The 12946-nt window shown below is 42.2% G+C and overlaps 1 protein-coding gene across 8 annotated transcripts in view; it reads right to left on the reverse strand.

Annotated features, from left to right (window-relative positions):
• The window catches only part of Fam184a (family with sequence similarity 184 member A), a 121870-nt gene that overhangs the window by 49335 nt on the left and 59589 nt on the right, over positions 1–12946 (reverse strand). For all 8 annotated transcript variants that reach the window (XM_013352424.2, XM_013352422.2, XM_013352423.2 and 5 more), the window contains exons 4-6: positions 10977–11158; positions 9535–9732; positions 4368–4490 (exon numbers count right to left, since the gene is read on the reverse strand). In XM_013352424.2, coding sequence (XP_013207878.1) covers positions 4368–4490; positions 9535–9732; positions 10977–11158 — 503 coding nt within the window. The remainder of the gene's footprint in view (positions 1–4367; positions 4491–9534; positions 9733–10976; positions 11159–12946) is intronic.

The following is a 12946-nucleotide window of genomic DNA, read 5'->3' on the forward strand; positions in this document are numbered from 1 at the left end:
ATATATACATAAATTTTATATACATATACATAAATTTTAAAAAATTTAAAAGGAAAATAATAACCAAATTTAATAACATGGAAACATTCTTCCACAATCTAGCAAGTTCTCAGTTAAGTGCTACATGAATATATAACATTCAAAAATGTATGAAGAAAAATATTATAATTAGTACATGAAGGATAAAGGGAAGTTTATTAAAGAAATAAAGAATTTAATTAAAGAGGAAATAAATATTTAAATAAGCAAAAACTTTTAAATTGTGCACAGTTAAATGTAATTAAATAAAAATTTCAAGTAAACAGTAAGAATAGCTGACTGTTTTCTATGAGTTTAATAAAAGTGGGTAAATATAGTGATTTTACTTATGGTTTAATAAATAAAGCTTGCTTGAAGATCAGAGAGTAAAACTAAGCCACTAGAGGCCAGGCAATGGTGCCACACACCTTTAATCCTAGGATTTAGGAGACAGAGGCAGGTGAATCTCTGTGAGTTCAAGGTCATCCTTGACACAAGACCAATGCAGAAACAGATCCAGGTGGTGGAGGCTCACACCTTTAATCCCAGTACTAGGGGGAATATAAAACGAGGGAGATAGAGGCTCAGGGCTCAGTCTGCAGTCACCCAGCCTTGGTAGAGGTAAGACTTCTCCAATGATTCGGTTCTTTTGCTTTTCTGATCTTCAGCTTGAACCCCAATATCTATCTCTGGGTTTTCATTATTCGAGGGACAGGTTATGATTAAAAACAACTGTTGTCTGTCACTGTCAAAATATCTTTTGGCAGGTGGAAGATCTACTCTCTTTCCCCGTTGGTACCCTGTGATCTCAGCAGGAATCAGATGAACTCCAGATAATCAGCTTGATCAGAGGCTCACCCAATACAGTCGCCTCATTTTCTATCCACTGGGAATGATTCAGGGGCAGTTATGGGGAAGAACACATCACTCATAGAGATCTTCGACTGTGAAAGGGAAAACGGGTCTCCCAGGGAAACTCCTTTGTCAGCTGTACCTTGTCCAGGGTAATACATGACTGAAGAATAAAGTCAGAATGGAGAGCACCAAGAAGGCAAATCCAAGAGGAGACAAAGAAACCCGGTCCTAGTGTCACCCATTTCAGTTCAGAATCCATTCTGTTTGAAGTTGATATTTTGAATCACATGGGTAGATATATTTCCTTTGTCCTTCTGTTGGTTTGCACTGGAACTTCGGCTCTTTGCAACAGAGAGGGAACAACCTAGATTCTTCTTATTATGACCGCTAAGGGAATACAGAAGGTAGACACAGCCTCCCTAGGGTCTCTTCTCCAATCCCTTCTCCTAGGAAGCACACAGTGAACTTTTATAAATGATGAATATGGACATGAAGTAAGTTCTCACATATGTGTGCTTAGCATCTCCTAGCAGCCTTCCATCATGCTAATATTTAAAATATTTCACAGGACCTCTGTGACATAGAGGCAGCCTAACTCTCCAGCTAGCTTGGTAATCTCTCTCCCTCAGTCTCTGTATTTGTTTGAAGGGTAAAGTACTGTGGTCCTGAGCTAAAATAATATCGCTCAGACTGAAATTTTGATCTTAGCCACTTAAGTATGTGACACAGACAAATTCCATCACTCCTCAGTGACTTAGTGACTAGAATCTACTGTCCTCTCTGTATTAAGGATAGAGGAGAGAAGAATATGAATCAATGTCTGGGAAATAGTAAGCAATATTATCCTGTAGTTATTACAGTACCACATCTATACTGGCATTCCTATAGTATCTTGAAACTTCCCATGAATTTGTATAATATTTCCTCAGTTTTCCCTCTTGTTCATTCCCTGTCAATCACTTATCTTCCTTTTGTGGTATGCATCTAGCTAGACTTATAAACACCTCATTTTGTGAAACCCCTCATCACTGCAGGGACCACACTAATTGTCAGTACAATCACAATGTAAAAGCTCCTTGTACCCAACCTTCCACCATTTTCTAAAAAAATGAATGAGTCACTACTAAAATACTTCATATATACTTAACTGATCAAGGGATAAAGTATCTTTAACATCTCAGTATCTAAGCATTTAACCTGTAAGGAAACCAGTATCTCAGCCTTTTCCTGACCTTGTACTATTATCGCCAGGCCACCAGTAGGCCATGTGGTGCCTCCATGCAGAAACAGGCAATTCCCATAGGCCTGCACACAGCTCCAGAACATGGGGAGACGCAGATGATGCTATGTGAATTAGAAAAAGACTTCCTTTCTTTTAGGAAAACAAGAGTTCTGCGGAAATTTAACCTATTTCTGAATTTCTCCTATAAACAGTGCTGACATTTTCTCAATAATCCTTCATTATTTGCTTATATGACAAACACAAAACTGAAGCTGCTGTCAACAGGCATGTCCATCCAAGGCTCCCACACAGGCTGCTAAGCCCTTTCCAGAAATATTATGTGATTTCATATTGCCCTTGGCGGCTTCTGGGTGTTTATCTCTCTCTACACTCAGCAACACGGCATGGCCTCAATTTTTATCACAGTTAATTTTATGCTCACGGAGTGGCAGTTTATGGATTCCTAGTTCATAATTTTAAATTTATTTTTCTTATTTCTCTTTTGTTTATAAAAACAAAACAAAACAGGGTGCCTGTTTTCCTTACTGTTTTGTAAACACTCTAAAGGTGGTAAAGACAAGAATCTGTTTGTGCAATTTATCAACCAGTTACACATTTTTTCCTTTCTCTTTTACATATGGAATGTTTTCTAAAGACAGAAGTTTTGTCTTTGACTGAAAAAGCCAGCCGGTCCTGCTGTGGCCCACAGAGAGGTGCACTAACACTCAGGACACAGGGACACACGAGGCATGACTTAGAGAGGTGAGCCTGAGCTCCTAATCATATCATTGCAACATATGACATTCAGAGTCACTGATGGATAGGTGCAAATATCCCAAAGAATCGCTCCTTATTTTTTTATACACTTATTTATATTAGAATATTCATAATATGTCCATTGTTTCATTTTTCCCCCATTAATACATTTATATGCATAATAATGTGTTTATAATCTGTTTTCACTAATGATTTGTGAATGAGTTTTATGAAAACCTTGGTTAACTGGGAAATGTGACTATCCTTCATTTTAAGTTCAGGAAGCAGACTGGGAATCTATCCCTGGAGATCTGAGTCAGCAGGACAGGAGAAAGGCTGTCGGTCTGAAGGGGAAGCAGAAGCAGATGGAGTACCGGGCCAAGCAAATTCTCAGGGAGCCATAATACCCTGCGCCAAAGCATCGCCAGGATACTGAAACATAATGGAAAATGTAGCCAAGAAAAGTGAGTTAGATATGCACTGCAGCTCTTCTCAGAGAAGTTTCAGAACGCAGACTGGGAAAATGCTACGACGAGCCATTTAGAATGGAGAGAGGAAGCCCGAGGAGCCTGCACCAGAAACAGATGGTCACTAAAGGGCCTTCTGATGAGTACAGATCGGTAACTGTGTGGATTCTGCTGAGAAAGTGCATCCGTGAAGCCCACGCGGATTAGCTAGGACAACAGAAGACAGGCCGGGCTGCCATCAGTATCCACCACAGCCTTTATCATCTCCAAGGCAGTTGGCTTTATTTTCCCTGGATAAACATTTAAAAACAATCCAAGGACACAGAGAGCAAACTCCAGAGCTTGTGCCTTCTGTGTGGTTTCTGCGGGCGATTCAGAGTAATAGAACAGGGCAGGAGAGGGCTGTGGGGAACGATGAGATCACTGAGGAGGGAAAAGCCGGCATATGAGAGGGGCAAAGACAAGAACCCAGTTAGAGAACTAGAGGAAGCTCAGCCAAGTTGCCACAGAGGGATGAACTGGAAAGAGAAAGGTAAATATTAGGGAAGCATTTAGCAATTGCCTCAATGGAGACAGAGGAGGAGCTAAAGCCATAATTTATAAATGTCTTTACATATACATTTACTTACAAGTTTATTTTTTTGACTTCTGGTGTTTTTTAATATTCTATCCTTAGACTTTTCTTTCTCAGGCTAAATAATATTTTCATATAGATTCAACAATTTGTTTCAGAAGTCAGGATCTGGACCTTACAAAGTTTCTCTCTCTCTAAAATGAGGTGCAGTGTAGAGAAATCTACACCCCTAACAGTTGCTCCCATTCCACCAGGGGAGGTGCAGTCTCCAAGGCTTTGTATTTCTCCACAAACCCTGCTGTTTCATGTTTTTGATGGTAAATATTTACCTAATGGGACGTAAATACAGTGTTATGAAAATTTAGCAGCGATTCAAGATGTCTGAACAGTTCTGCTCACCTACCTATCCTGCCACCAGATTAAGTTACTACAAAGCGTACATGTAATGCAGGCGATAGGCCTAAAGAGCGCTTGCCTCCTGATTGGCTGAAGTCAGCTTGTCTTCCAGCACTTGCTTTACATTTTCTAGCTCTAGTTGAAGTTGATTTTTATCCTCTTCCAGACTCAGTTTCTCCTTTTTGTATTGTTCCTCCAATTCCTTAGAAAGACAAAAAAATTAAAACTTAGTAAGATTGAAGAACTATATACCTTAAGATTCCAAGAAACAAATGATTATATTAACATTTTAATTTGCAAATTATCTCTCCACTTAAAAAAATCACAGTTAACTCTAATACCATTTAATATTAAATGGAGTATATCAAATCATTCTGATATAGCCATTAGACAATGCTCTTAATCACGAGAGTATAACTGGCTGGTTAAGTTATCTTAGAAAACCAGAAAAGCATGACAGAAATGATAATTTGGCATGATAAAGCAAACATTCTCTTGAATTTTCATTCTTTTATATTAAAATACAAAAAATCCTATAACATTTCAGGAATTCACAGTGGAATGTAGTTGAGAATTTACAAGAACAAAATGAATATAACTGGATTATAAAATCATTTACAATGATATCTACTGAAGGACGTATCTCTTTTCTGGGCATGCTACTTAACATCTGGGCCCCACAGACAACAAGATGTGGTATGAAGCTTGTCTTAAAGACACACAGCACCAAATAAGGAACCACTTACTCCTCAAAATTGGGCACAGAAAGGGGGGGGGCTTATCTAGGCAGGGAATGGATAAACTTTGAAGGAGAAACTTTAGAGAGAAAGTAATTCCTAAGTGTATAAACTAACACCATGACCACTCCATAGTGTGTGTAAGGGTAAGGTTTTTAATTTAGATATAAGAGAGAAAACAGCCAGAGGCATCTGGAAAAAGTCCAGGGCAGAGAGAAAAAGAAGTAGGCTGAACATGGTCAGCTGACTGGACATGGCCAGGGCTGTCTGCAGGAGAAGGGGGGGAAAGCAGTGGACAGAAAACAGAGGAAACACAGCGAGAGAAGCAGGAACAGCGCAGAGGGAGCAAACACACCTGCAGGAGCAGTCTGCAGGAATAGCGGGTTATAAGGAAATGAGTAGCTGGGAGGAGGGAATCCCATGAGCTGGTGGGAGTTAAGGGGAGGGAGGAAGGGAAATGGGCTAGGACGCTAGCTTGGATTTTGAAATGTTTAATGTGTACATGCGATATAGAAGGAGCCTAGAGGCCAGAGGGAGCTTTGCTATGCTGCTGTAGGCACCACAGGTAGCCATATGTCCTCCTGCCGGAGGTAAGGGAAATGACTCCTTTTGGAATAGAGGAAGCAGTTTTACAAGTTCCTTTACAAGGAATGCTAGCTTTTCTACCTTTTGCTAGAAATCCTCTGTAGTCCAGGCTGAGCTCATTTCTGGATACATGAACTGCCTTTTGGAGTTTAGGGGATGGAGTTTTCTTTGGACTTGACGCTAACTGAAGAGCATACCAGTTAAAAATAATGGCAGAGTAGAGGGGAACCGAGCATTCTGGGCAGAGGAAAGAAATATCTAAACACAACGGAGGTGTGCTTCCACACGCAGCTTGGTTAGAGCGTTGCTTCTGCCATGTACGATGAGGAAGGTTGTGGTAGGGTTGTTGGGGACCTCCATGACAAACTGAAGTTGGAAGAAATTCTAGGAGTAGCCACAGTGTTGGTATACAACATAGCCATGGCTTATTATGGTGAAAATACCTAAATCCCAATCTACTGAGGGAAAAGTGTGCGAGAGGAGTCTCCAGGGCTAGAGGCACTGGCTTCCCAGGGCCCTGCACACGGGACATGCTAAACTCCTCTACAAGCCGTGACAACAGAAGGAAACAAAGTCTGGAGGGAGGCTCCTGGGAGACTCGGAGCCCAGGTCCTTCTCAATAGGGCACCCTCTTCCAGAGTTCCGGGAGAAAGGCAGGTGGTCGGTGTTTTCACAAACATACACTTTCAGTAGGGAAGCCTTTCATCTTGGGGGAAGACAAGACCCTTCTGAAAGGCCAGGTCCTAGGGGCAGCCAAGGGTTACCCTGTCTGAGGAGGGCAGTCCCGGATGTGATGTCACCGTTTCCGCACAGGTTGTCCCTGTACTTTCATTAAGACGGTGAACTATAGTTACAGTGGGAAATGTAATCCTTTTGCAATAAATAAGGAACAGAGAGGTCATCTTAGCGAAACATTATTTTCCACTTTCATAAACATATTTATTAGTCACTAAGATCCTTAAGATAAGGAGCTTACATTTTTTTCTTTTATTGAAAATAGTTTTTCCCTTTTCTCTACTCCTCCCAACCCCTCCCATCAAGATCCACTCTTTGTCTCTCATTAGGAAAAACAAAAACAGACTTCTAATAAAATACAATAAGATAAACAAAAACAGGTCAGAATTGGACAAAACAAACAGAAGAAAGAGAACTCAAGAGATCCACTGTTGGCATTCAGGAGTCCCTTAAAAACACTAACCTGGAAGCCGCAATGCACAGCAGGGGACCTGGTGCAGGGCCCTGGGGCCACTGAGGGTGCTGCCTCAGGCTCTGTGAGTTCATACACACACCGACCACGCTGATGTAGAGGGTCTCCTCACAATCCACCCCTCACCCTGGTATCTCCCATCCCCTCTGGCTCTTACACATTTTCTGTCTACACTTCTGCAGGGTCCCCTGAGCCCTGAGGGGAGGGATTTGAGGAAGACATCCCATTTTAGGGCTGAGTGTTCCAAGATCTCTCTCTGTCCAGCTGCGGGTCTCTGTGTTTGTTCCCATCAGTTGCAGGAAGAAGCTTCTTGGATGATGGCTGAGCAAGGCCTTGATCTGTTTCCCTTAAATCTTTTTTTAAAAAATGCTTTGATGTAAGAGATAGGCTGTTCTGGAAGGATCTGGTTTGACCTTACACAATTAGTATGTTAGCTGGGTAGCAACACGGGAAGGGGGCAGCAGGCTAGAAACACACTATTTGGGTAAGTGGTACAGATAAGGCAACCCAGAGTGTTCTCTGGTAAGTCCCTTCAGGAGCTCGGGGACCTCAGGAGGTAAGCAAAATGTCACAGGTGTGGTGAAGGGAACACTTGTGCAATTCTCAGAGCCTCCTCCCCAGCGTCATAGAAGCAGGGAAAGTGGCTGGGGCAGGAGCTCTGGCCAGCCCAGCTGTGGGTCTGAGTCTCAGGCCCATGCAGCTGCTTGCAGCCCGTGCAGAGTGCTTGCTACCGCTGCAGCTTTGGTGAGGTGGGCTTTTTATAGATGCAGCTGCTTCTGAGTCATTGCTGCTCCTTGTTACTCCTCATCTAAGCTCCTGCCAGGAACCCCAATAATCACTCATCATTTCCACAACTTGGACATTGGTGTAATTGTTACTTTGGTCTGTTACAGGCTCCGGTTCTGGAGTGAGCAGGTATGTGTGTTGTTTTCCCAAGGAAATCTCCAACACAACACAGAGCTTTTTGAATGTGCTAACATACAGGAAAGTCCAAGTCATCTTTCCAATGGCAAACATGTTGTGAAACATATCTTAAGGACTGTAAGTGGAGGGCTGGAGAGATGGCTCAGCAGTTAAGAGCACTGACTGCCTTCCAGTGGACCCAAATTTGATTCCCAGCACCCACACAGTGGCTCACAACCTTCTGTAATTCCAATTCCAGGGACTTCAATGCCCTTTGACTTCAGCAGCCATTGCACAAATGTAGCGCACAGTTTTATAGGGGAAATGCTTAGACATAAAATAAAAATAAATACATTGAAATTATTTTGTGAAAGAGGCATATGTGGGCTGAAGTAGGTTTGCAGGTGGCTCAAAGATCAGAATTTACTGGGTGATGATTGGGAGTCATGAGGTAAAGACAACGTAGGGCTTGCTTAAATAACACTTGAAAGCAGGACATCATGGATTATAAACGAACACATAAATAAAGATGACAAACAGTGGCTAGGGAGGAAATCGTGAGCAGCCTTGTCCACTGCGTGCATTAGTGTGGCACCCTGAGGAGTGACAGCTGTCTCCGTAAGCAAGCACAGGACCACATCAGGATGGGATGTGTGAGTTGGCACGGAGAGAATGGCAATCAGTCTTGAGAAATTTTCGTCTGTGCTTAGATGCACACATACTAGTTAAGAAAGAAGTAACATTCTAACAGAAAATCTTTCTTAAATTCTTAAATTTTACATCTTAAAATATTTCTTCCAATACTTATGCCACAAAACAAAGAGGTATTAAGGCCAAACATCTAAATTTGAATTTGTGTCTTAACTATTCCACTTAATCAGGTTCATGGTTTTGCAAAAAATCATTTAGGCTTATTAAATATAGTATATACTTTATAATGAAAATGACACTAATCTCCAAGTCATTGGTATGAAGAAATATACCACAGAAAATTACTAGTAAACTATAAAGTGCTACCCTATAAAACGTTAGCACCCCTATTAACAAACACCTGCACGAGGGTATTAAATGCAGTATGATTTGACAGATCTGTGACTGAGTACATCCATTGATCAGTAGACAGGGTGCAACAGCCATCAACTGTCACAAGGATGAACCAAAGAAATATCTGTAAAGCATAACTGCAATGTATGCATGTGACAACTGTTTCAGCGACACTGCTGGTCACCGCAGCTAGGACATGTCTGAGTACCCAGCATCTGCGCCCACTGGATCTTTTCAGGAATGTTATAGGACGCATCACAGCCTCTTCTGTCAGAGAAGGTGCCAGAGGTGAGCTTAGGGTCCATGCCACCATAGCCAAGACCCGGGTGTCAGACAGTTTTCTACTGTGCAATATTGGCAGTACCATTCACAAGGTGAAAGGAAGGAAAATAAAGACACACATACATGAACAATGTTCCCAGACAAGGAAGCTATGACTAGAGATATCTATGCAGGTGAATTAAGGCTTCCTGATTGGTACAGTTAACTCATGAGAAAGTCCCAGAAGAAAGAGTGTTCTGTGATGGCTCAGATAAAGTAGTCTGTGTTAACAAACCATGCCCCCACCGAGAACTTAATGCAAGCCAGGTGTGGTGGGGCATGCACTTGGGAGGTGGAGGCAGGAGAATGATGAGGACGAGACAGGCTGAGCTTCACAGTGAGGCCCTGTCTCAAGAGGATGGCAGGGAAGAAATCCCATGTTTGTGGATTTCACCGCTGGAGCCATAGTGACAAGACAGGAGCCGGGACTCCCGCCGGCTTGCACTCACCATTTGCAGCTTTTTCTTATCTCGGCTGGCGTTGCTGTGCACAGCCTCTATGGCCATGTGGTGCTTCCAGGCTAGCTCCTCTAAAGTCTTTGAGTGCGCCTCGTTCAGCTGGGCCACCTCGCCTTCCAATCTATTTTGCAGGTTTTTAAGCTCCATTTCATAATATTCTTGCTGACTTCTCTTTGCTTCATTTACTTTCTTGAATGAAAACAAAAAAGATTAAGAAGCAGCACCTCCTTTGTTCATCAGTGCTATCGATGTCTGAACACCTTAGACATATGTGAACTGGAATGAACTAACTGCTTTGGGATCTAGACTTTGAAACCTTACAATTGGTTTTCTCAAAGGGGGACAGGGAAGCTGACACAAAATAAAATATATTAGATCAAGAAATAAAAGAACTGTTGCTGTTTTAGAAGCAAATAATGGCAAACTTAAAAGAAAGGTTTGTGTGCAGTACATAAAAAGCTTACCTAATAACTACTCAAATAATATTATTCAGTACAATTGGTGTGTTAATTATGTACCTTTCAACCAACCACAATTCAGTGATGAAAGGAAGAAGACAGTAGCAACAGGTTTATGAGTTCTACGAAAGGGCATCTATTTTATGTTGTTAGAGAATACAGGAAAGAGGCACAGCCTAGGTGGGTAGAAAAGTGTGTGTGTGTGTGTGTGTGTGTGTGTGTGTGTGTGTGTGTGTGTGTGAGAGAGAGAGAGAGAGAGAGAGAGAGAGAGAGAGAGAAACAGAGAGACAGAGACAGCAGAGAAAGAGAAACAGAGACAGCAGAGACAGAGAGAGACAGAAAGAGAGAGAGAGCAGAGACAGAGAATATGAGAATGTGAATCAATCAATTGGGGAAGAGAAAATACAGAGCTGGTAATGAAATGCTCTCATTTTTATTTACACAGAGGATCACAGTTCAGGGCCAGCTTTAGTGAGACATAAAGTGACCCTGTTTCAAAATAAAAAGTTCAACAAGCTTGGGAAGAGAGTTCAGATGCAAAGCATTTTCCTGACACATATAAGACCCTGAGGTTCATTCCCAGTTCAAAAAACAGAAACCCAAACCAGAAAGAAAGGAAGGAAGTAGGTGTAGGGGAAGGGAGAGGAAGAAAAGAAACCAGTTTCTTAGGAGTGTATGCAATAACATAATCACTTATTTAAAAAGTATGCTTAATATGATACTTGATAAAATACAAATCCCAATGCAATAAGAGTTAACTCAGTTTCTGGCCTGAAATAAGTTGAAATTCCTAGACTTTTATAAACTAGATTATTACCTAAGTAACCGGAATACATACATAATACCATGTGACCTTTCTTTAACCTCATTCCTCGAAAACAAAGCGACACACACTAGACTAGAAGCATATGGCTCCTGTGTGGCGGGAGTGGCATCTGAACATCCCTTCCCGTCCCCGGGTACCCATCACAATACCTTCTCCAGCTCCAGCACCTGCTGCTTCTGTTCTTCATCCAGACTCTGCGTTCTGCTTTGCAGAAAAGCTCTTTCCTCTTCAAGCTGACATAATCTCTCGTTGGCTCTGGATTTTTCTGACTCTAAATCTTTAATTGTAACTTCCTGGGTCATCTGAGTTGCTCGAAGCATTCCAATATGGCCTAGAAGCCGCCCCCCACAAAGAAAATCTCCTTAATTTTTAAGACCATCGACATGAAAGTGTGTCTTTAATGGCACAACCGTACTTCACGCCTGAATGGGACACAAGTTTCGCTTTGGCTTCCTTGCTGTACAAAGGGGAAATGTTCACCATGGGACAGTCTTTAGCAATTATATTTCTTTAAAATAGAAAGTTCATTTTTACCCCCCTAATGCTGCTCCCTGGCAACATCTCACTTTTAACAAAAGGAGAAGAATGCAAGCTAAACAAGCTGAGGTAGGAGAACTCCTCAGCAGCTCATGGAAAAGTCTCCTGGGAGCAACCAAGAAAAGAGAGGATGCAGTAACACCATGAAATGACAAGGAGTCTTCTCGATTCTCTCTCGCACTCCACCCCACCATCCCCCCCCCTCTGGAACAAAGGTGGCAGACAGCAGTGGCGTTTCAATTGAATTCATTTTATAGAGGACAACATATTTACAAAACAATAAAACAAATGACAGTAAAACTGGGTTAGGGGGAGTAGAAGGGCTGGATATGATCAGGACACATTGTTTACATATTTGAAACTGGAAGAATAGCTAGAAGGTACTCTATTTAAAAATGGGTTAGGGAAAGGCACGGGTAAAGGAAGATGTGAAATCTAGAGTGTGGAACAGGTTCTCATAGAAAGCATCATCTAAGCAGAGATTTCCAAAGAACCCTGGACAAACAGCCAGAAAGAGACTACTGCAGCCAGGGAGTGGGAAGGCCTGAGGTAAGCACAGCATCTGTGGGCTCACAAACCGCCTCATTGATTCTAATACAAACTGAATGTCATTAAAAACGACTACTTTATGGACAAAAAGTCACCAGTGAGCCAATCCAAAGGAACGGGGGTCCCGAGACAGCTTCACTGGATACACAGTCCACTTTGACACAAGGCAACCTCGGACGACCTGGACCAGCATCTTCCTGCTGAGAGCTACGAGGTGAAGAACAGTGGCCACATCAGATGGGTGACTCAGCTGTCCGGTGTGAAATCACCTTTGTTCCCTACATACAAATTCTTCCAGAGTCAGTCAGTCAGTCAGACAGACAGACAGAGGGAAGGAGAGAGGAACAGAGAAGAATAAATTGTTCATTTTTTTTTTTGGAGTGTCTTCTCTAAAAATATACTCCTAAAACCAAAAACTCTGAGGCATCCTGAGGCAGGCTAGAAAGACAGGGGATGAGAAGGGGAAGTGGGAAGGAAAAGGAGCCACCAGGTCCAAAGCTTAGGTGCGGTCTCTTACCAACAGAAACCTAAGCATCCCAGCAGTCAACATGTGCTGAAAGCACTGCTTACACAGAGACACTGCTCCTCTGACATGAAGATATTCCCAAACAAGAAAGTAAAAACAGCAATGAACCTTCTTAGGGCTTGAGCATACCTAACTTTGAATTTGCTCTTCTGCCTTCCAATATTTTATGGAAATCTCACAAACTAGTCAATCAACTTTTGTTGACAGTTCATGTGATTTGGGGATGCCACGGTGACAAATATCCTGGATTGGAACACTCCAGGAGCCCCCTTTTAAACTCGGACTCTCTGACAGCTCTAAAGATGGCAACTGGAAATGCACTAACATCATAAGCAAGGCTACTGGGAAGACAGCCAGATACAGCACTCCCTTGAGAAGGCCACGCCCACATGTGGGTGTGTCTTATTTGTTCAGGGATCACCTCTCTTTTGTTGACCCTGGGTTTAAATCTATGTTAAAAATCACTTCAGGCAAACAATGCTGCTATGAACAACCTAAATGTCCCTC

Source organism: Microtus ochrogaster, linkage group LG9, assembly GCF_000317375.1.
Source record: "Microtus ochrogaster isolate Prairie Vole_2 linkage group LG9, MicOch1.0, whole genome shotgun sequence".
In the NCBI taxonomy this organism is placed as follows: Eukaryota; Metazoa; Chordata; class Mammalia; order Rodentia; family Cricetidae; genus Microtus; species Microtus ochrogaster.